Here is a 23084-nt window from a genome sequence, read left to right as displayed (position 1 = left end):
CAGAGGGCTCATCCCCTGGAGTCCCAAGCGATTCCACAATGGATTCCACAATCCCTTGGGAGCACCTGTACTTAAGGAGGCCTCACAGGCTGGAGAGGCACTCTGAAGACCTGCAATAAAAGACTAAGGTCACTTTGAGCTCACAGTATCTGGTCAGGCTCTTTATTCATACACTACAGTGTCCATGACAGCATTGGTATCCGTGATCACCGCACAGTCCTTGTGCAGACGAAGTTGTGAGGCAAAGTCTCGTCTGCACTAATTGTTATGTCTTTAATACTCTTATGAATGACTCCACGAGTTCTAGTATTGTACTTGAGCTGTTGTGACCTTTGTTCCATTTATTGTAACTCAAGATTGAGGCACAAGCATGGTGGGCAGCCTTTTATACTGGGCCCTGCACACCTATGCAGGTGACCCGCAGGTCTCCCACCGCAGTACCCTCTGGTGGCACACCTTATGTGACTATACAGTTAGTATACATGGGCTACATACATGACACTAATGACACCCTCCATCGTGTTGTGTGGCACTACCAGATCTAGCAGCTCAAAACTTGGCATCCATGAGGCGCTATGGGCCATTAGCGGCAGCAGCAGAATTGTATTCCATCACAATCTGTAATCTCATGGCCCAGCATATCCCTCACTCTACCATAACCATCAAGCCAGGAGACCAACCCTGGTTCAATGAAGAGTGCAGAAAAGTATGCCAGGAGCAGCACCAGGTGTACCTAAAATGAGGTGCCAACCTGGGGAAGCTGCAACAAAGGACTACATGCATGCTAAACAACGGAAGCAACATGCTATAATCAGCAGATCAGATCAATGCTCTGCAGTCCTGCATTAATTTAACAACTAATGGGAGGAGGAAACTCCATGAATATCCCCATCCTCAATGATGGTGGAGCCTAGCACGCAAGTGCAAAAGACAAGGCATCTTTGCAACCATCTTCAGCCAGAAGTGCCGAGTGGATGATCCATCTCGGCCTCCTGAAATCCCCCACCATCACAGAAGCCAGTCTTCAGCCAATTCGATTCACTCCATGTGATATCAAGAAACGGCCGAGCGCACTGGATACAGCAAAGGCTATGGGCCCCGACAACATCTCGGCTGTTGTGCTGAAGACTTGTGCTCCAGAACTAGCCACACCTCTAGCCAAGCTGTACCAATACAGCTACAACACTGGCATCTACCCGACAATGTGGAAAACTGCCCAGATATGTCCTGTCCACAAAAGGCAGCTCAAAACCAATCCTGCCAATTACCGGCCCATCAGTCTACTCTCAATCATCAGCAAAGTGATGGAAAGTGTCTCCGACAGTGCTATCAAGCGGCACTTACTCACCAATAACCTGCTCAGCGATGCTCAGTTTGGGTTCCACCAGGACCATTCAGCTCCAGCCTCATTACAACCTTAGTCCAAACATGGACAAAAGAGCTGAATTCCAGAGGTGAGGTGAGAGTGACTTCCCTTGACATCAAGGCAGTATTTGACCGAGTATGGCATCAAGGAGCCCTCGTAAAATTGAAATCAATGGGAATCGGGGAAAACTCTCCATTGGCTAGAGTCATACCTAGCACAAAAGAAGATGGTTATGGTTGTTGGATGTCAATCATCCCAGCCCTAGGACATCGCTGTAGAATTTTCTCAGGGCACTCCCTCCATCATAGGGTCAGAAGTGGGGATGTTCGCTGATGATGGCACAGTGTTCAGTTCCATTCGCAACTCCTCAGAAAATGAAGCAGTCCATGCCCACATGCAACAAGATCTGGACGACATTCAGGCTTGGGTTACATTCGTGCCAGACAATGACCATCTCCAACAAGCAAGAGTCTATGCACCTCCCCTTGATATTCAACGGCATTACCATCGCCGAATCTTCCACCATCAACATCCTGGGGGGCTCACCATTGACCAGAAACTTAACTGGACCAGCCACATAAGTACTGTGGCAACAAGAGCGGGTCAGAGGCTGGGTATTCTGCAGTGAGTGTCTCACCTCCTGACCCCCTTAAACCTATCCACCATCTACAAGGCACAAGTCAGGAGTGTGATGAAATACTCCACTTGCCTGGATGAGTGCAGCTCCAACAACACTCAAGAAGCTCGACACCATCCAGGACAAAGCAGCCAGCTTGATTAGCTCCCCATCTACCACCTTCAACATTTACTCCCTCCACCAATGGCGCACATTAGCTGCAGTGTGTACAAGATGCACTGCAGCAACTCGCCACAGCTTCTTCGGCAGCATCTCTCAAACCCTCGACCTCTACGACCTAGAAGGACAAGGGCAGCAGGCGCATGGGAACACCATCATCCGCAAGTTCCCCTCCAAGTTGCACACCATCCTGATTTGGAAATATATCGCAGGCAGCACGAAGTTGGCATGCTTCCTCAATGGGCGCAGGCTAATCACACATTGCCATCAATGTGCCCATTTTTGGGGCTATCCAATTTAGCCCCCAAGCTGTACTTCTTATCCATATTTATTTGCTGTAGCCTAAAGATTTATTATTTATTTTACTCTTCACTTTACCATGGTAGTTTTTAAGCAGGTGGCCATGAGATCAATCTTCAGCGGTTTATGTAAAATGATTACTTTCTTCGTTCAAATTTAGGTTAATTTGTATTGTTCTCAGGTAAGTGACCAACCTTCAGCACTTTGGCACCTGAGAGTAGCCTAACCACGAGATGGTGCTCTAAGTAGAAAGATTGAAATAGGCCCAGTAATATGAAAAAATAATATTCAGGAGAGCTGTTTTATTAAAAATAAATACAGAACATATAAAATGTTGTTTCATGTTATATGGACTTAGTTAAGCATATTTGAATATGACAATAATTCAATGTTAAAGACATTTTAAAATTACGTTTAAAATTCAGTTGTTTATTAGCTTGGGCACACAAGGGGATTTGATTTGCACTGCACAATTTTTGTGCACTGATTGATGTTTTTTTGTATTAAATCCTTGCCTATATTATTTTAACTCAGTTTTTAACCTTGATGAGGTCAATATAGGTGACACACCACTGCAACGAGTATTATTAAGTCCCTAAAGTACTACTCTTTGGTGTGCTGTATCAGCTCATCTTCCTATAACATATGTAATATTGGAAGACTATTTGTAACAACCATGCAGTAGAATTCACCAAAAATCTCCTCCTTTAATCCAGGATCAGCAAACTTTTGGATAAACAGCCAGATCCATGTATCATGTGTATTATTACGTAACTTTTCATTCAGGAAGAATTGTAATTAAGCACCAAACCGACTTAATGTTTTGCTTATTATTAGACCATGCTACTTCCCTCTCCTTCATTTCTGTCTCGCTTTGTCTATTAATTCTGTTTCTCTCTCTCTCTCTCCTCCTTCACCTTAATTTCTCATTCCCACCGATACATTACTGGTTCTTTCAGGGCTGTATTGGGTTGCTAGAAGGTGGGTTGGTGAAGCCTTCCCTCCTGATTTTAGCACAGAGCCATAATAGTGGTGATTACTATTAATGAAAAGTGCAGAAACAGCAATAGAAAATCAAACAGATAGATAGTCCTGAAGTATATCCACCCCAATAACAGGGTCCACCCAACCCTGGAAATCCATCCCTGCACAGATTTGACCCCGTTGAAAAACAGCTCTCTCCTTCAAAAAAATAAAGCTCTGGCTTCAAACAAATTCACTCTAACTCTAACCCAGACAGATTTTACTTTGAAATAAAATTACTGGCCGCGATTGTACAAAGGACGGATGTATGTTTAGACACCACTTTTCTCAGCAGCGATGCAGCAGGCTCCTGCTCCCAGCAAGCCTGCTCCCCTCCTCGTGCAGTAGGAATCCATCACAGAATGGGTCTTGATTGGAGGAGGGCAGAACGTTGATGGGACAGAAGGTAGATATCATCCTCATGTACTCTACTGCGATAGCAGGTAATTCTGTCTTTGTTTCATTCCCTGCCAGCAGATCAGCTGTTCCACCGAACAGGATTTTATAGATTTTTCACCGTAGCTGTTTGAAGTTGGGAGGTGTGGTGGATTTGACCCTTAGGCCAAGAGTGTGCATCCCACTTTAGCCAGTAGCGCTTGCTGTGCTCAAACCTTGAACTCAGCGAGCTCCCTCTGATGATTTTATGGCAGCTGTATATGGGAGAAATTATTGAAATGTGAAAATACGTAAATCTTGCTAGCTCTAATGCACAGATAAAATGAATCTATATTGGAACTCCATGGTCCATTTCACTGATGTGGAGAATATGGATGGTATAAAATTAAACAAACAATTTGGCTAAAGGTACTGGTGGGTGAGAAATCCTAATTCACTTTAGTATTTATTGTTTGTGAAAGTTACTGTGTTGTCCTTGTTTTTTGAAACGTTTGATAAATAAAGTAGATCAATTGCAAGCCCCGCCCGGATGAAATCTATCTGAAGCTGTTAAGAGAAGCAATAGAGGAAATAGGGGAGGCTTTGACCATCATTTTCCAATCCTCTCTGGCTACAGGTGTGGTGCCAGAGGACTGCTAACGTTATACCGTTGTTTAAAAAGGAAGAAAGGAATAGACCGAGTAATTACAGGCCAGTCAGCCTAACCTCAGTGGTGGGCAAATTATTAGAAAAAATTTTGGGGACAGCATTAATTGTCATTTAGAAAGGCGCAGATTAATCAAGGACAGTCGGCAAGCATTTATTAAGGGAAGGCCATGTCTGATTAACTTGATTGAATTTTTTGAGGAGGTAACAAGGAGGGTCAATGAGGGTAGTGTGTTTGATGTACGCTACATGAATTTTAGCAAGGCTTTTGACAAGGCCCTGTGGTGTCTCTGCACTATACTATAAAGTCACACGAGGCATATACTACAGACAAGGTCACTCATGACCTGCACCTTTATTCCCAGGACCAAGGAGTGCTGAGCCTGCGTGGAACATCCCTTTCAGTACCTGGCTGACCAGGTGAGGAGTGTATCCCACAAGTTCACCCCCTGTGGTCAAGGTGTGTATTTCATAGTTGTATACAGTGTACAGTGTTGTTACATATTGGTTACAATTATGTGAAGGTTACAAACATGATATCACCTCCCCCCTCATGTCTTTTGGGTCAAAGATTGAGTCTTTCAGGTGGTCAACACTCTCTCGTGGAGCGCTGCAGTTGTGGCTCTGGTGGTTGAGTCGTAGCATGCGTCTCTGTCGCCTGAGTTGGTTCCAGCCTGTCCGGGCTCGCCGCAGGGACTGTGCATGCTGTTGAATGTCCTTGTTGTTCGTTCACTGGCAGTGGTGTGGTTGACATCCTATGGTCTATTTCAGGTTCCTCAGTGTTCATGCTGAACCTTTTCTTTACCTGGTCCAGATGATTGCAGCATATCTGCCCATTGTTTAGTCTGACCACTATGACCCTATTCTTCGCTTTGCCTATTACAGTGCCCTCATGCCACTTGGGTCCCAATGCATGATTGAGAACGAATATAAGGTTATTGATTTCTATGCATCTTCCCACTGAGTTGAGATCATGGTACTCGATTTGGGACTGGCGCTTGCCCTCAATAATGTCCAACAGAGCATGCTGAATGAGGGACAGCCGTGTTTTAAGCGTGCGTTTCATGAGTAGGTCCGCGGGCGGGACTCCCGTGAGCGAAGGCGAGCGGAACCTATAGGCCAGCAGGAGGCGCGATAGGCGGTACTGAAGAGAGGGTCCTTGAATCTGGAGCATGCCCTGTTTTATGATTTGAACCGCACGTTCCGCCTGGCCATTGGAAGCCGGCTTGAACGATACTGTCCTGACGTGTTTGATACCATTACCCGACATAAACTCCTAGAATTCATAGCTAGTAAAGCACGGGCCATTGTTGCTAACTAGGATGTCTGGCAAGCCGTGGGTCGCAAATACCGTGCGCAGACTCTCCACAGTGGTGGATGTCGTGCACGAATCTAATATGATGCACTCGATCCATTTCGAGTATGTACTGACAACAATCAGGAACTTTTTTCCCATAAATGGGCCCGCGTAGTCTACGTAAATGCGTGACCATGGCTTGGTGGGTCAGGGCCACGGGCTGAGGGGGGCCACCCTAGGGGCATTTCCCAGCTGAGCACATGTCGTGCACCTGCGAACACAGTGTTCCAGGTCTGAATCAATTCCCGGCCACCATACATGTGACCGGGCAATGGCTTTCATTCGCACGATGCCTGGGTGCTCGCTGTGGAGTTCCCTGATGAAATATTCACTTCCTTTCTGAGGCATGACTACCCGGCTGCCCCATAGTAGGCAGTCGGCTTGGATGGAGAGCTCGTCCATCCGTCTGTGAAATGGTCTGATCTCCTCGGGGCACGCTCCGTGTGCGGGCGCCCAATCCCCAGTTAGGACACATTTCTTTATCAGTGACAGGAGGGGATCTCTGTTGGTCCAGATTTTGATCTGGCGGGCTGTGATGGGGGAGCCTGCGGTGTCGAAAGCCTCAATAGCCATGACCATCTCCGCGCTTTGCTCTGATGCCCCCACGGTGGTCGTTAGTGGGAGCCTGCTGAGCGCGTTAGCGCAATTTTCCGTGCCTGGCCAGTGCTGTATGGTGTAATTGTACGCAGCCAGCGTGAGAGTCCATCGCTGTATGCGAGCTGACGCATTGGCATTGACAGCCTTGCTGTCGGACAACAGGGATGTTAACGGCTTGTGGTCCATTTCTAACTCGAACCTTCTGCCAAAAAGGTACTGGTGCATCTTTTTTAGCCCATAAGCACATGCAAGTGCTTCCTTTTCAACCATCCCATATCTCCGTTCTGCCTGGGAGAGCGACTTGGAGGCATAAGCCACAGGTTGAAGTTGGCCCTCATCATTACTCTGCTGCAACACACACCCAACCCCATAGGATGACGCATCACACGTTAAAACCAATTTCTTACAGGGGTCGTACAAGGTCAACAGCTTATTAGAACAAAGCAGGTTCCGCGTCCGATTGAAAGCCCGTTCTTGACAGTTCCCCCAAAACCATTCGCAACCCTTACGCAAGAGCACGTGTAGTGGCTCTAACAATGTACTTAATTTCGGCAGAAAGTTCCTGAAATAGTTCAATAGTCCCAGAAATGAACGCAACTCTGATGTGTTGCTGGGCCGGGGCGCACGATGGATCACCTCCGTTTTGGATTCGGTAGGCCGGATCCCGTCTGCGACAACCCTCCTGCCCAAGAACTCGACCTCTGGGGCCAGAAACACACACTTGGGCTTCTTTAGTCGCAAGCCTACTCGGTCCAGTCGGCATAGCACCTCCTCCAGGTTGTGGAGGTGTTTCTCGTTGTCTCGACCCGCGATTAGGATGTCATCTTGGAATACGATTGTGCCAGGAATGGATTTAAACAAGCTTTCCATGTTCCTCTGGAAGATAGCGGCCGCTGAACGAATGCCAACGGACACCTGTTGTATACAAATAGCCCCTTGTGCGTAGTGATGGTGGTTAGCTTGGATTCTTCAGCGAGTTCCTGGGTCATGTAGGCTGAAGTGAGGTCCAGCTTGCCACCTGCTTGCCACCTACCAGCGTGGCAAAAAGGTTCTCCGCTCTCGGAAGTAGGTATTGGTCCTGTAATGACACTCGGTTGATGGTGGCCTTGTAGTTGCCACAAATCCTGACCGAGCCATCCGCTTTAAGGACAGGGATGATGGGGCTTGCCCAGTCACTGAATTCAACAGGCAATATTATGCCCTCCGTTAGCAGCCTGTTCAACTCACTCTTTCAATTTTCTCACGCATCACACACGGCTCTGGCTTTGTGGTGCACTGGTCTGGCATCCAGGGTGATGTGTATGCTCTTGAAGATCCCGACCCCTGGTTGAAATAGTGATTCGAATTTCTGTAGGACCAGTGAGCATGAACTTTGCTCCACAGATGAAATGCCGTGCACATCCCCCCATTTCCAGTTCATCTCGGCTAGCCAGCTCCTCCCCAAAAGCGCGGAACCATTCCCCGGGACAATCCAGAGTGGCAGCCGGTTCTCTGATCCATTATCTGTGACCACCAAATTTGCACTGCCGAGCACTGGGATGATCTCTTTGGTGTACGTTCATAATTGCGTCTCTGCGTTCTAGTTTGGGTCTGCTAGCTTTGAGTGGCCATAGTCTTTCGAATTGTTGGACACTCATAAGTGACTGGCTAGCTCCTGTGTCCAGCTCCATGCGCACCGGGATGCCATTTAATAGAACTTTCATCATCATAGGCGCCGTTTTAGTGTATGAGCTATGGATGTCTGTCACGTGAACCTGCTAGACTTCAGCATCCATGGCTGTGCCCCAAGCATCCAACTGCCTTGCAGACTCTTCATCTGGTTCCTCTACCTCGTAAACTAACCTCGCTATGGGTTTTCTGCACATTATGGCCAAATGTCCCTTGAAATTGCAGCTTCTGCAGATAAAATGTTGAACCCTGCAGGTTTTCGCATTGTGTCTGCCCCCGCACCTCCAGCATGAGCTGAGATTGTTGTGGACAAAGGGACTGTTACCAGGCATTCCTCTCTGATTGTCTCTTTGATTACTCCTGATCACTCTGTTGCTGTGTGCCAATAGTCCCATCCCGGGACGCATTGTCCCTTGTGATGGTGTGAATTGCCGATCCTCCTGCCATTGTCTCTGTTGCTGTCCCACCCTGGAATCTGTTGCTGCCTGGGTGGTGTCGAATTGCCCTTGCCTGCCTGCCTGGGCGGTGTCGAATTGCCCTTGCCTGCCTGCCTGGGCGGTGTCGAATTGCCCTTGCCTGCCTGCGGGGTTCTGTATCGCTTTTACAACATTAACTCCCTGGTTCATCGCCACGTTGAAACCAGGGCTGCTTGCGTAAATTATTTTGGTCTCCTTTTCCCCTGCCATGAAGGTCTGAGCTATCAAAGCTGCCCTCTCAAAAGTTAAGTCCTTGGTCTCAATAAGCTGCCTGAAAATCCAGGCATGACCAATGCCCTCAATGAAGAAATCCCTTAACATCTCCCCCCTGCAGACATCTGTGAACTTACAGAGGCTGGCCAAACGCTGAAGGTCTGCATCGAAGTCCGGTATGCTTTATCCCTCCCGACGTCTGTGTGAATAGAATCAGCGTGGGGCCATATGTACGCTGCTCGTCTTAGGCCCACAGCTGGTCAGTAGGTGTGCCCTTTGCTTGTCGGCTGCTGTCTCTTCCAGCCAGTCCTTCGTGACAAAGCTCTGCTGGAGCCTCTCATTGAAATCGTCCCAGTCCTCACCAACACAGTACCTTTCATCTGTGCTACCGGTGGCCATTCTCGTGAGTCGTCGATTCCCATTTCCCGTCGCCAAATGTAGTGTCTCTGCACTGTATTATAAAGTCACACAAGGCATATACTGCAGACAAGGTCACTACATGACCTGCACCTTTATTCCCAGGACCAAGGAGTGCTGAGCCTGCGTGGAACCTCCCTTTAAGTACCTGGCTGACCAGGTGAGGAGTGTCTCCCACAAGTTCACCCCCTGTGGTCAAAGTGTGTATTTCACAGGTGTATACAGTGTACAGTGTTGTTACATATTGGTTACAGTTATGTGAAGGTTACAAACATGACAGGCCCCACATGGCAGACTGGTCAGAGAAGTAAAAGCCCATGGGATCCAAGGGAGAGTGGCAAGCTGGATCCAAAATGAGACCAGTGACAGCAAGCAAAGGGTAATGGCCGACTGGTGTTTTTGTGACTGGAAGGCTGTTTCCAGTGGGGTTCTGCAGGGCTCAGTATTAGTGTGAGGTCATGCACTTTGGCAGAAAAAAAATCAAAGAGCAAGTTATTTAAATCGCGAAAGATTGCAAAGTGCTGCAGTACAGCGGGACCTGGGGATACTTGTTCATGAAACACAAAAGTTAGTATGCAGGTACAGCAAGTGATCAGGAAGGCCTTTATTGAAAGGGGATGGAGTACAAAAGCAGGGAAGTCTTGCTACAGTTATACAGGGTATTGGTGAGGCCACACCTGGAATACTGCGTGCAGTTTTGGTTTCCATATTTACGAAAGGATATACTTGCTTTGGAGGCAGCTCAGAGAAGGTTCACTAGTTTGATTCCGGAGATGAGGGGGTTGACTTATAAGGAAAGGTTGGGCCTCTACTCATTGGAATTCAGAAGAATGAGAGGTGATCTTATTGAAACGTATAAGATTATGAGGGAGCTTGACAGGATGGATGCAGGGAGGATGTTTCCACTGAAAGGGGAGACTAGAACTAGAGGGCATAATCTTAGAATCAGGGGCCGCCCATTTAAAACAGAGATGAGGAGAAATTTCTTCTCAGATGGTTGTAAATCTGTGGAATTCACTGCCTCAGAGAGCTGTGGAAGCTGGGACATTGAATAAATTTAAGACAGAAATAGACAGTTTCTTAAACGAGAAGGGATTATGGGGAGCGGGCAGGGAAGTGGACCTGAGTCCATGATCGGATCAACCATGATCGTATTGAATGGTGGAGCAGGCTCGAGGGGCCATATAGCCTACTCCTGCTCCTATTTCTTATGTTCTTATCCCTCGATGTTTGTGGTATATCAATATAAGATAGCCACCAAGAAATCCAATAGGGAATTCAGAAGAAAATTCTTTACCCAAAGAGTGGTGAGAATGTGGGACTTGTTACCACAAGAGAATGGTTGAAGCGAATAGTATAGATGCATTTAAGGGGAGGCTAGGCAAGCGTATGAGGGAGAAGGGAATAGAGGGTTATACTAATAGATTTAGATGAGGAAAGACAGGAGGAGGCTCGAGTGGAGCATAAACGGCGGTATGGACTGCTTGGGCCGAATGGCCTGTTTCTGTGTTGTATATCCTATGTAATATATCAATGATTTAGACTTCAATGTAGGGACACGATTAAGAAGTTTGCAGATGATACAAAAATTGGCCGTGTGGTTGATAGTGAGGAAGAAAGATGTAGACTGCAGGAAGATATCAATGGACTGGTCAGGTGGGCAGAAAAGTGGCAAATGGAAGTGTGAGGTAATGCATTTGGGGAGGGCTAACAAGGCAAGGGAATACACAATAAAAGGTAGAGGAACAGAGGGACGTTTGAGTACATATCCACAGATCACTGAAGGTAGCAGGACAGCTAGATAAGGTGGTTGAGAAGGCATATGAGATACATTCCTTTATTAGCCAAAGCATAGAATATAAGAGCAGGGAGGTTATGCCTGAACTGTATAAAACGCTAGTTAGACCACAGCTTAGAGTACTGTGTACAGTTCTAGTCACCACAGTGCAATCATACCTTTCCTGTAATATGAGAGGATACAGAGGAGATTTACGAGGATGTTGCCAGGACTGGAGAATTTTAGCTATGAGGAAAGATTGTATAGGCTGGGGTTGTTTTTCTTTGGAATGGAGGAGGCTGAGGGGAGACTTGACTGAGGTGTATATAATTATAAGGGGCCTACATAGAGTGGCTGGGAAGGACCTATTTCCATTAGCAGAGAGGTCAATAACCAGGGGGCATAGATTTAAAGTAATTGGTAGAAGGATTAGAGGGGAGTTGAGGAGAAATGTTTTCACCGAGAGCGCTGGGAGCTTGGAATTCACTGTCTGAAAGGGTGGTAGAGGCGGAAACCCTCATTACATTTAAAAAGTACTTGGATATGCACTTGAAGTGCTGCAACCTACAGGGCTACGGACCAAGAGCTTGAAAGTGAGATTGGTGTGGATAGCTCTTTTTCAGCCAGCACAGATATGATGGGTTGAATGGCCACCTGTGCTGTAAATTTCTATGATTTCTATGATTCTATAAAGGCAGGATTACCTTTTGGCAACATCCTCGTACTGTTTTGAAGGATAAATGTCTCTTATCCCTTGCCATATGATGTAAAATGCTATTTCAAATATATGTCCATGTTAGAAGTCTATGAAAAGTTGTATTTTTTTATTGGGATCCAACCTACCCAATTCTAATAGGTCACTCGTGCTTCAATACATACTTTATTGAAAAAATATTACTTAGAACAAAATAAACTTATAAGCACTCTTTTGACTTTTCTACATCAAAAATAAACCCCAGAAACATTGCTTTCATAATTCCTTCTCCACATAAGATTCCTTTCGCTGTTGGCTGTTTATGCATTCAGGTCTACTCAATGCTAATTTAATTAATTCCTACAGAACATTCTAGTCAGTCACATATTTTATGCACATGCATAGCCTCTGGAAACTTCAAAATTGTCACATAATATTGCTTATCATTTAACACCAAAAGCATTCTTTTTGCTTCCACAGTAATATTCTGCCATTTAAAGCATTACAAAATTATTGATAAATTTTCCTGAGTGAACAAAAATGTTCCTAAAGCATTTATCAGTAATATATATGATGTAGGACATTATGGTCCAAAGAATCAGTTATATCATTGTTGCATGTTGAAACAGTGGAATTTAGTAACACAACTTACAAGACTTACATCTGTGGAACTGATTAGCTACATACCCAGGTCTATAAAGGTGAAGTATGACCCATATTCCATCTCCTGCATAAGTAATTTGCTTTACGTACTCATCTCCTTGGAGTTCAGCCAACTCACCAAATTTACTTTTTTTTTGTACAACTTGCCACTCTGCCAGACGCTGACGTCTAAAACACAAACATGAGCCAATTTCAGTATGACACTGCTCTGCTTAAATGTTCCTTTCAAAGAGGGCTCTTGTATTCCATATCTGTATATATATCAATTGCAAAACATTGTTATTTTGAATCAGAAATTTCAGTATGGAAGGAGGTAGCTGTGGCTCTGCCAGTGCTACCTCCAAATTGGAACTATTTGCTGTAATTCCTATTTTCCTTCTCTGTCCTCATATCCTTTCATATTTTTCATTTTGAAGGGCCTGAATATCAGGGGTCCCACAGCGCTGGTGCAAGTGTTGTGGAGTGGAATCCCCCTCCCCTGTCCAAGCGCAAGGCCACAGACTCTGTCCCAAATTTGGGTGATGGGGTTATTTCCATGGAAGAGGCAGTCTGCTGGTGCTTGCAAGGGCACTTCAGAAGTGCCCGCCATGATGTGTCCTTGTAAGGTGGAATAGCGCATAGCTGCTCCACCATAGATATCCTCGAGAGTCTTTGTGGGCCAAGGAAAACGTATTTATAAGTTTTCAGCTCTGAAAGTTAGTAATTTACAGGTGAAACAGAAGTAATTGATCCCCTCGAATATAGATTAACTTTGTCTGTTTAATGTTTGGGGCTTCTGTTATGGCTTTATAAGGCCATACTGGGAGGAATTCCCCTCAATATAGCCCACTTGATGTAGGGGGTTGAGGGGAGTAACCATCCTCTCGTCCCCTACTGGAAAATGGCTACCAGAAAGAAATGGGGTGGAGAGGCCGGGAATGTGGAAGCTTCCGTGGTTGGAACATCCCACCACCTTTTTACAATGCTCGCCTCGTTTTGGGCAGGTAGAGTCCCATCCCTTACAAGGCTCCATGGAATCTTAGGTCCAAGGCCAGGATCCAGCATATCTGCATCCTTATTTTTACGAACATATCCTTACTGTAGCCATTCCTCTGCATTCCCAATATCTTTATCCAGCAGATCGGGGTCCAGGAGAGGTGTGAATTCAGGGCCTAGGGGCAGCACGGGCCAGCCCACACTGCGATATGTGTGCCCACTAGGTCTGTGTAGCAGAGCAGGTCTCCAGTCATCTTGGATAACCCTTGCCACTGGATCAAGACCGAGCTCTGTCAAGCCCGTGTGGTGGCTGGTGTGCAACGGCCACCACACGTTAAAAAAATCCACGCACAGGCATCTTCCACCCTTTAAGATTTAGTTTGAGACGTGGACTATTAGGTCCTTCATTGTGAACTCATCCCTTTTTTGGCGTGGAAGCAAGTCATTCTCGTTTCGAGGGACTGCATATGATGATGATCCAGCAGAAGGAATTAATTGATTTAGCATTAATTACATTTGCATTTACATGGCTTTTATATATTAATCAGTTAATTCCCTTCAAAATAATTCCCATTATATTATTTTTATGAATGTGTATGTGTGTGCATGTCTGTATGTATAAATGTCATTGCACATCAACTACCATAAATCCAAAATTAAAAATGGATAAAACTATTGTTTTGATGTCTTCTGAACCCCTTAAGACCTCATAAGCACAGAAGGTATTTGCAGCGGTAATATTACAAGTTCCTATCCCCAAGTGGATCCAGACAATTGTTGGGAGGGGAAATGCACCTGAATTCTATAATGAAAACAGAAAATGTTGGAAATACTCAGCAGGTCAGGCAGCAGCTGTGGAGAGAGAAACAGAATTTACGTATCAGGTTGATGACCCTTTGTCAGAACTGGAAACAGAGATGTAACAGGTTATTAAGCAAGTGTTGGGGCAGAGAAAGGGGGGAGGGGAGGGAAGAACAAAAGGGAAGGTCTGTGATAGGGTAGAAAGCAGCAGAGATTAAGAGACAAAAGGGATGGTGAAGCAAGGCAAAAGGTGATGGCAATGGCACAAGTTAAGAAACAAAAGATGAGTTTAGATAGGGTGTGAATGGAAATGACTGAATCATCAACAGCTGCCATGGGAAAAAGAGAAAAGGAAAAAAAAATAGGGGCAGGGTTTATGGTCTGAAATTGTTGAACTCGATGTTGAGTCCAGAAGGCTGTAAAGTGCCTTAACGAAAGATGAGGTGCTGTTCTTCGAGCTTACTTTTGATCTTCGTTGGAACAGTGTAAGAGGCCAAAGACGGAGAGATAAGGGTGGGAGTGGAGCAGAGAATTAAAGTGACTGGGGCCCGGAAGCTCGGGGTCACGTTTATGGACTCAACGGAAGTGTTCTGCAAAGCAGTCACCCAATCTGCGTTTGGTTTCCCCAATGTAGAGGAGACCTCATTGTGAGCAACGAATACAGTACACTAAATTGAAAGAAGTACAAGTAAACCACTGTTTCGCCTAGGAGTGTTTGGGGCCCTGGACAGTGGAAGGGGAGGAGGTAAAAGGACAAGTGTTGCATCTCCTGCACTTGCACGGGAAGGTGCCGTGGGAAGGGGAGGGGGTGTTGGGGGTGATTGAGGAGTGGATCAGGGTGTTGCGGAGGGAGCAGTCCCTTCGGAATGCTGAAAGGGGAGGGGAAAATGTGTTTGGTGGGATCATGCTGGAGGTGGCACAAATGGCGAAAGATGATCTGCTGAACATGGAAGCTGGTGGGGTGAAGCGTGAGGACAAGGAGAACCCTATTGTGGTTCTGGGAGGGAGGGGAAGGGGTGAAAGCAGAAGTGCAGGAAATAGGACGAGTATGGTCGAGGGCCATGTCCCCCACGGTAGAGGAAAAAGGAAGACATATCGGAAGCACTGTGGCGTCATCAGAACAGATGCAACAGAGATGGAGAAACTGGGAGAATGGAATGGTATCCTTCCAGGAAGCGGGGTGGGGAGGGAACTGTAGTCCAGGTAGCTGTGGGAGTCAGTGGGATTACAGCAAATGTATCTAGACTCATCTTTTGTTTCTTAACTTGCGCCATTACCATCTCCTTTGGCCTTGCATCATCATCCCTTTTGTCTCATGGGGCTAGAACCGCCACTTTTGTGCTTATCGCCCAAAAATGGGCATTATTTCTGGCCTGGGTGTTAAAAAAGGGTTTTCAGGTCGCTGGCTTCTCGCCCATTCTCAAAACACCTAGATTACATTTTTGAAAATGGGCGTTACTGCGAGCGATATCAAATGGGCGGTAGCGTTAAATTTTGTTGACCTTCTGCCGTATAGTGTGGCCGTCCTTAGCAATGGCATGGCAATGCTCGATTCCTGCGATTCAGGTCAAGGGTCATCATGACATGCGCAGAAGAGGAGACAGAGAGAGAGAGCTCAGAGGGACTAAAAGCGTGTGTGGCTGTGGAGTGTGCTTGTTTGGCTGTTAAAGGAGGAACGACGGAGATTCACCAGCAGCAAAAAAACTACTAAGAACATAGTTGGCACCGAGTTTTTGTCCAACAAATAAGATACAACATGGAAGGGATGGAGGAGGCCCTGAAGCTGGTAGTCAGGAACACTGATGGCAGAGGGCTCCCAGTGGTCCTGGAGCGCCGCACTGCACCCAAAGGTGACGCACCCCCATTGCCAACCACACGAGAGCCAGTAGCAACATCTTGCTTATGGTTCGGAGCACATTCCCAACTCGGGGCCGTCCTCTCCCGTAGCAGCGTTTCGGCCGTCACCCCTCCCCCCCCCCCCCCCCGCAATGAAGCATCGCTTGTTGGACCTCCTAGGCCATGCGGCTTGGAGTTAGGAGGGGAAGGGGTAGAGGTGGGAAGGAGAAGCGGGGTGGGGGGGGGGGGAAGGATTGGTTTGTACAGAAATACTGATGATTTCAGACTAATGTTTGGTTTAAATGTTTTTTATTTAACAAAACCTTGTAGCACATCGGCTCAGATAGCTGCACCATTACATGCTGGTGATTCCTAACATCAAAGGGTATAATCACACTTAACTTCAATCAACTTAAACTTTAACTGTCACCAGGTGATGCCCACCATTGATGTATGACCTGCACACCCAGCAGTGTGTCAGCCTTGTAAATAACAACAACGTTCTTTTAAGCAAAGCGATCATTGATGAGCTCCTGACGTAAGGCTCTTGAAGCTATCATGCCATCATGGGCCCTTTGATGCGGTCTACAGTGGGGCGGGGGCATGGCTTCAGCGTCAGCCTAATTATCTGGGCCGATGTCAGCGTCGCCCTCCTCTTCCTCTCTCTGGTGAGGTGGACTGTCAGACTCATCAGGCAATTCTTGTTCCCTCCTGATAGCCAAGTTGTGTAGCATAGAGAGCACCACCACGAATTGAGCTACTTGCTCAGGGTGGTATTGAAGCTCACCTCCTGAGTGGTCCAGGCATCTAAAGCACTAATTTAGCACTCCAACGATGTTGCGAGTTGCTCTGTGGCTCTCGTATCGCCTCTCGGCCTAAGTGTGGGTGTCACGCAGGGGGGTCATCAGCCAGGTGGCGAGGCCATATCCTTTGTCCCCAAGCATCTAGCACTGATCTTGTGACTCATTGTTAAACAAGTCAGTTACAGTGCTCTCACGCAGGATGTGAGCATCATGGATGCTGCCCGGAAATTGAGCATTCACTGTCAGTATAATTTGCTGGTAGTCGACAACCAGTTGGTCATTCAGGGAGTGGAATCCCTTGCGGTTCCTGAAAACCTCAGCATCCTGAAAAGGTGCCTGCATCGCGATGTGTATAAAGTCTATTGCTCCCTGCACCTTGGGGAAGTTTGCAATTCTGGAGAATCCTAGAGTCCTCTCACTCTGTGCCTCACTGGTCATAGGGAAGCTGATCAAGTCCCTCCTGCGTATCTGCAGGGCTTCAGTGACCTGTCTAATGCAGTGATGTGTGGCACGCTGAGAAAGTCCATAAATGTCGCCAGCTGTGGCCTGAAAAGAACCCAAGACATAGAACGACAGTGCCGCGGTAACTTTGGCCTCGACGGACAGTGTAATACTGATGGTGTTGGCAGGCTGCAGATCTGCCCTTATCAGCTGGCATACCTCAGTAATAACCTCTTTGTGGAAGCGCAGTCTCCGAAGGCAGGTGGTGTTGGGAAAATCGAGGTAAGAATGCTTCTCCTTGTACTTGCGGGGGGTGTAACATCTGGTCTTCCTCATCTGTCTGTCACTTCGTACATTGGGCATATAATGCAGTGGAGCGTTCCTTCGGCGATGTCAAGTCTGCTGCATGTATTTGGTCACCAAGAGAGAGTAAGAAAGAACAGGCCCCATTGCAGTAACTCTCTGTTTTTCACCGATTGCTCATGAACAAAGAATGTCCCGATGAACACACCTCTTCAATTCCAATCAGACACAGTGTGGTCAAGATGTTTTTAAGGGATGGTCACATCAACTCCAATGATCTGCAGAGTACATCCGAACTCCGCCGAGGTTGAAGCTCAGCAGGCTTTTAAAGGATGCGACATGTGATCTACAGCATGGCGTCCATAACGCTGTGATTCGTTCCGATTAGTTCCACTTTGTGTGTTTTTTTGGGCGAGCGATTGTGGGCGATATGTGTGCGAGGTGGTGAAATTGATGATGGGCTATCTCCATGGCTGTTAGTTTGGGTAAATATGCTCTTTACAACAAAAAACACTGGGCGGGCGTTAATATTGAATCTCGGCGTTAATTCCGCACGAAATTAACTCTGGCCGATATTATGGCCGTTGAATTCGCCCATTCTGCTGATTCCGCCCCAAAAAGTGGGCGGGCGGTAAGATTTTTTCTCCACATTAAGCACATGGGGAAAGTAATACTCGCCGATAAGCTTCCAAAAAATGCCCGCCAGTTTCCATTTTGTGCCAAAATGGGCGATATATGAGTGTTATATGTCATTTCTGCGGTAAAATGGGCATTAAGTGGGCGTTAGCATGCAATAAAGATGGAGGTTCTAGCCCATGATCTCTTCTACCTTGCAACCCTATCACAGACCTTCCCTTTTGTTCCTTCCTCCCCTCCCCTTTTCTCTGTCCCTACACTTGCTTAAAAACCTTTGCATCTCTAACTTTTTCCACTTCTGACGAAAGGTCATCGACCTGAAATGTTAACTCTGTTTCTCTCTCCACAGATGCTGCCTGACCTGCTGAGTATTTTCAGCATTTTCTGTTTTTACTTCAGATTTCCAGCATCCGCAGTATTTTGCTCCTGAATTCTATCCTTTCATAGACAGTCGCTCGGAATCGAGGAAGACTTGCTTCCACACTTAGCATGAGTTCTTAGGTGGCTGTACAGTCCAATACGAGAACCACAGTCTCTGTCACAGGTCGGACAGATAGTCGTTGAGGGAAAGGGTGGCAGGGAGCCTGGTTTGCCGCACGCTCCTTCTGCTGCCTGCGCTTGATTTCTGCAGTGCTCTCGGCAACGATACTCGAGGAGCTCAGCGCTCTCCCGAATGCACTTCCTCCACTTAGGGCGGTCTATGTACACTCTATATACATTCTCCCAATGGGTGAGGAGCCTCTGCACGAGGAGTGCAAACTAATACAGTCACCCCTACATTCACTCTGTTGGATCGTGTAAGTTTTTTATCTTCTATGATGGTATCACAAATTCGCAAAGCCTCCAATTAATATTTACTTTTAACTGCCATTAGTATTGATTTTATTTTATTGAGACCACAATAATTTTCTCATCTCAAACTCTCAATGGGGAGCCTTTCACACTGGGAGTGCATATCAAACATTTGAGCATATGGTGCACATGATTTTCCAGCATTATTTTAAATGGTTAATGTAATGTCTGTAAGCTTGTAATGTTTGTAGCGCCACACTGTGGATGTGGACGTATTGTGTACTGCAACTGCAGAGTTAATAATAAACAAAACCAGGCAGATTCCAGAGGCTTCCGAGAGAGCAGCCTGCCATGTTAGGAGCTGTGTGTGCTGTGCTCTGTGAATATATCACAGTTAACAAATGAAGAGCACTGTGCACTTGATTTTCTAAAATGCACTCCTGGCAGGCAAATTTCCTTCTCAAAGTTAAAAAATTAACTTTTATATGATAAAAATCATGCATGATGAGTATAAGACTCCCAATCTTCTAAAATGATTCTACATGATCTTTTAAAAAACATATGTATAAACTGCATAAAGAAGTTTAATGTATAAGAAGGGGATATTTATATATGGCTTTCGTTCTTTGATCTGAAGATGCACAATACTCAGTAAGTCAATCAAAGCAGATCCCTTCTTTATGTGACATAACACAGTTGTATTTAAGCTGCTATTTTATTGTTGTAGCTGAATAGTTATTTGTGCTAACCTGTATATTTCAATAGCATGTTCATCCTCCTCATCAAACTCATCCTCTGCCTCCTTTAACTCTGCAAGGTTCATCCGTTCAAAGGGCTTAACTGTGAGAAGCAGAAGTTTGGATATAATAAGCCAGTCTGTGTACACACAGAATGTTTTTTTTTGGACATTGGGTGCCAACAATACATTGGTAATTTTATGAGTCCACGGCTGAAAACTTGCTCAGATCTCCTCCGGCTCTGTCGCCGTAACTTTGTTGGAAGTACGGTGAAAACCAATTTATATGCGTAAATGGTGTTTCCACTGCACTTGCAATGAAGTTACGGTGGCGGAGTAGGTATAGCCCCAAAGGGAGGCGGACTGCTGGATCCAGGAGGTAAGTGCCTTTCCACTTACCTGCTGGATCCAACGTTCCTGCCTCATCAAACCTTCCGATTGGACACTCTACCGACCCTTCCGATCTCCCCCCAACCTTCCCCTGAGGCCTCCGACCATCCCCATGAGGTCTCCGATCTCCAAACCTTGCTGTGGCCTTTTGACCCCCAACCCCTGATCTTCCTGCAGCCTTCCGACCCACCTCAGGCCTTCCAACCTTTCTCTTCCGACCCCCGATCGCCCCTCCAGCCCACGATACCTATCCAGCCTACCGACCTCCCCCGTCTGTCCCCTGATACCCCGTCCGGCCTTCCGACCACCCAGTCCAGCCTCCGATCCCTCCCTCCCTCTTCTCTGCGGCCTGGCACTACAGGCCTACCCGGCCAACAGCCAGCCAGCCTCTCCATCTGGCTGCCTGGCTGCAGGCGGGAAACAGAAGGTCAAAATACTAATTAGTCCCTTATAAAGTCGACAGGACCCGAGGGCAACCCATTATCCTGGGTTTCGCGACTGCATTGCAGCCCACCGCTCCTACCCTACTCCCTACCCGCCCCCAAATTAATATTTTCTCAGTTTTATCAGGGATTTCATTACAGTAAAACAGCATACACATAAGTTTTGCCCTTGTCTGAATTCTCAAAACATTTGTCTTTATATACACACTTAGACAAAATTAAACTTTTACCTTTAGCTTCTTCCTGTAAACGTAGGACCATTTCTTCAACTTCATCGCTTGGTTCTTCTTTTGGAGGAATAATGCCAAATCTCCGCAAGGCATCATTCCACTCAGTATCTTCATTGGGATCCTATGGAAAAAGAACAAAATTATAGTGTTCTGATTTTTGGTTTCAAATTGATAATTGGAATCTTTCTCAGACCATGAGTTTACATCTTTATAAAAAGTGGATATAGATAACAAAATAGATATATGACTAGAATTTCTCTAAAGCCCCTCAATGCCCAATTGCCGTCCAGAAAAAAATGCTAACGTTCTGCAACTAGCGCTGGCGAAACTTTCCATAATTAAGGTAAAAAAATATCGCCCGGCGAGAAAATAGATCTTGCACCAATATTCTCAGCGGTTTTTTGGTGGTTAAAGGCAAAATTAGGTGAAACAGGCGGTTCTTACCAGAAAGGACATTAAGTACTAAAATGTAGTCCGAGGGAGGGGGGAAAACTCAAAAAATATTTTTTCAGCTAAACAAAAATAAAAAGTTATAAAACATTCTCAAGACACTTTTTAACTTAATCGCCATTTTAGAATTTTAAAAATAATTTTTAAAAACTTTAACTTGCCTTTCTCTGCAAGGTACTCACCTACCACCCTGTTCCGGCAGCTTTTCGTGGGCGGTTTCCTCGGCGGTTTGTACGGGTGCTCCGCTGAGACAAAACTTAGATCCTGGCAATTTTCTTGGCGGTGCACATGGGCGGTTGCTACCCGGTGGTCTTTTCAAAATGTGGGTGGAACTCTTTACAAAATAAATAGGAAACTTTCGCCGGGCAGTTTTTCAACAAAAAACAGCTGTACCGCCAAGAAAACCGCCAAAAATGAAGGTGAAAGGCTAGTCCATAGATCACTTATAGATAACAAAAATCAGTCATCGCGTGCTGAATAATTCCTAAATATGAACAAGTCTGCTATTTGAAGGCATTGTATCAGTTTGTTGAATGATCACAGTTATACAGTGTAGGTTGCATAGCAGTGCTGTAGCATACAGGCACACCATTATTCGATAGCATGGTATTGGGGTGCAGGATTAATTCCCCCATGCTGCCAAGTTCTGAATCTCAGCTATCCTGCCATGGAGAGTTGCAGAGTGCAAGAGGGGTGAAATGTTGAAGAGAAAGTTGTCCAATGCTCCAAGGTGCATCAAATATTGCTGCAAATAATTCAGACCAAGACTGCTGCAAATTCGGCAACAATTCCTTTAGAGCGTTCATCGCATTTAAAAAAAATATAGGGCTCAATTTTCCTCAATTATTTGCGTCATTTTTTTGGCGTGCGCCACTTTTTTTGGCATAAATTAAAATATCCAAGTTTCCCCAAAGTTTCTGCGCCAGCGTAACTCAGTTACGATTTTTTTAGGTTAGTATTTTTTAGCGTCATAGGGGGTGTAACCTGATTTCTGCGCCAGTTTTTCAAATTTAAGCAAGTTTGGCCAACTTACATTTTCCCTAGGACAGCGTATGTGACCACTCCCAAAAAACCTTCTGGACATTTAAGAAAAAACAGCACACATTAAAAAATCAGCACAGAAAGATGCCATTGTTTTTCGGCGAAGTTTTGGAGAGAGTCAAGAAGGCAAAAAATATGCATCATGAAGCTTCATTTTTTTCAAAGTCAAAAGGGAGAAAATGGAAGTCTAGTGTAATTCTTCCATTTTTGATTTTTTTCAAAGTACCACGGCACCACTGAATGTCTCCTCACCGGGCTCGAGGGTCGGAGCGTCGGCCGGCAGAATCATTCCCTCGCCTAGACACGGGCTCTGGTTCAAAAGAAGCCTGCGGGGGGCGGGGGGGTGGGTGTGTGGATGCCGAACTGAAGGGATGAGAACCCTTAGGCTATACAACAGCTTCAAAAGAAGCCCGGGGTTCGGGGATGGACGCCGTGCCCGTGTTCAGGTGAGGGAGCGATTCTGTTGGCCGACCCTCTAGCCCGGTGAGGAAACGTTCGGGGGTCGGGTGGTACTTTTTTAAAAAAAAAATCAAAAATGAAAGAATTGCATTGGACTTCGTTTCTTTATTGAATGCCTAGCTTCCCGTTCCAAGCAAGCCTAATACACAGACCAGGGTGTGGTCCATACAAGAGAGAGAGGAAAGAAGGTGAAAATGCTTTCTTTCTCCTGCTGTTTTGAGCTTCTTGCAAAGCTACAATTAAGTTATGGGGGCAATATTGACAATGCCGTACCTCGTGCAAGGCTTCTGCATGATTGTGCTGCAGAGGAGAAGATTAGACATCATCACATGAGGAACCTCCGAGCACGTAGTGATGCAG

General features: G+C 46.0%; 1 protein-coding gene across 1 annotated transcript in view; it reads right to left on the bottom strand.

Moving 5' to 3' along the window:
* Positions 1 to 22554, bottom strand: part of LOC139228972 (phosducin-like protein 2) — a 31276-nt gene extending 8722 nt beyond the window's left edge. Inside the window, exons 1-4 of the mRNA XM_070860593.1 lie at positions 22492 to 22554; positions 20775 to 20895; positions 19725 to 19815; positions 12413 to 12556 (exon numbers count right to left, since the gene is read on the bottom strand). Coding sequence (XP_070716694.1) covers positions 12413 to 12556; positions 19725 to 19815; positions 20775 to 20895; positions 22492 to 22554 — 419 coding nt within the window. The remainder of the gene's footprint in view (positions 1 to 12412; positions 12557 to 19724; positions 19816 to 20774; positions 20896 to 22491) is intronic.
* Between the last annotated feature and the right edge of the window lie 530 nt (positions 22555 to 23084).

Source organism: Pristiophorus japonicus, chromosome 2, assembly GCF_044704955.1.
Source record: "Pristiophorus japonicus isolate sPriJap1 chromosome 2, sPriJap1.hap1, whole genome shotgun sequence".
Classification (NCBI taxonomy): Eukaryota; Metazoa; Chordata; class Chondrichthyes; family Pristiophoridae; genus Pristiophorus; species Pristiophorus japonicus.
Note: the sequence above shows the minus strand (reverse complement) of the source record. Positions and strands in the feature narration are given on the sequence as shown.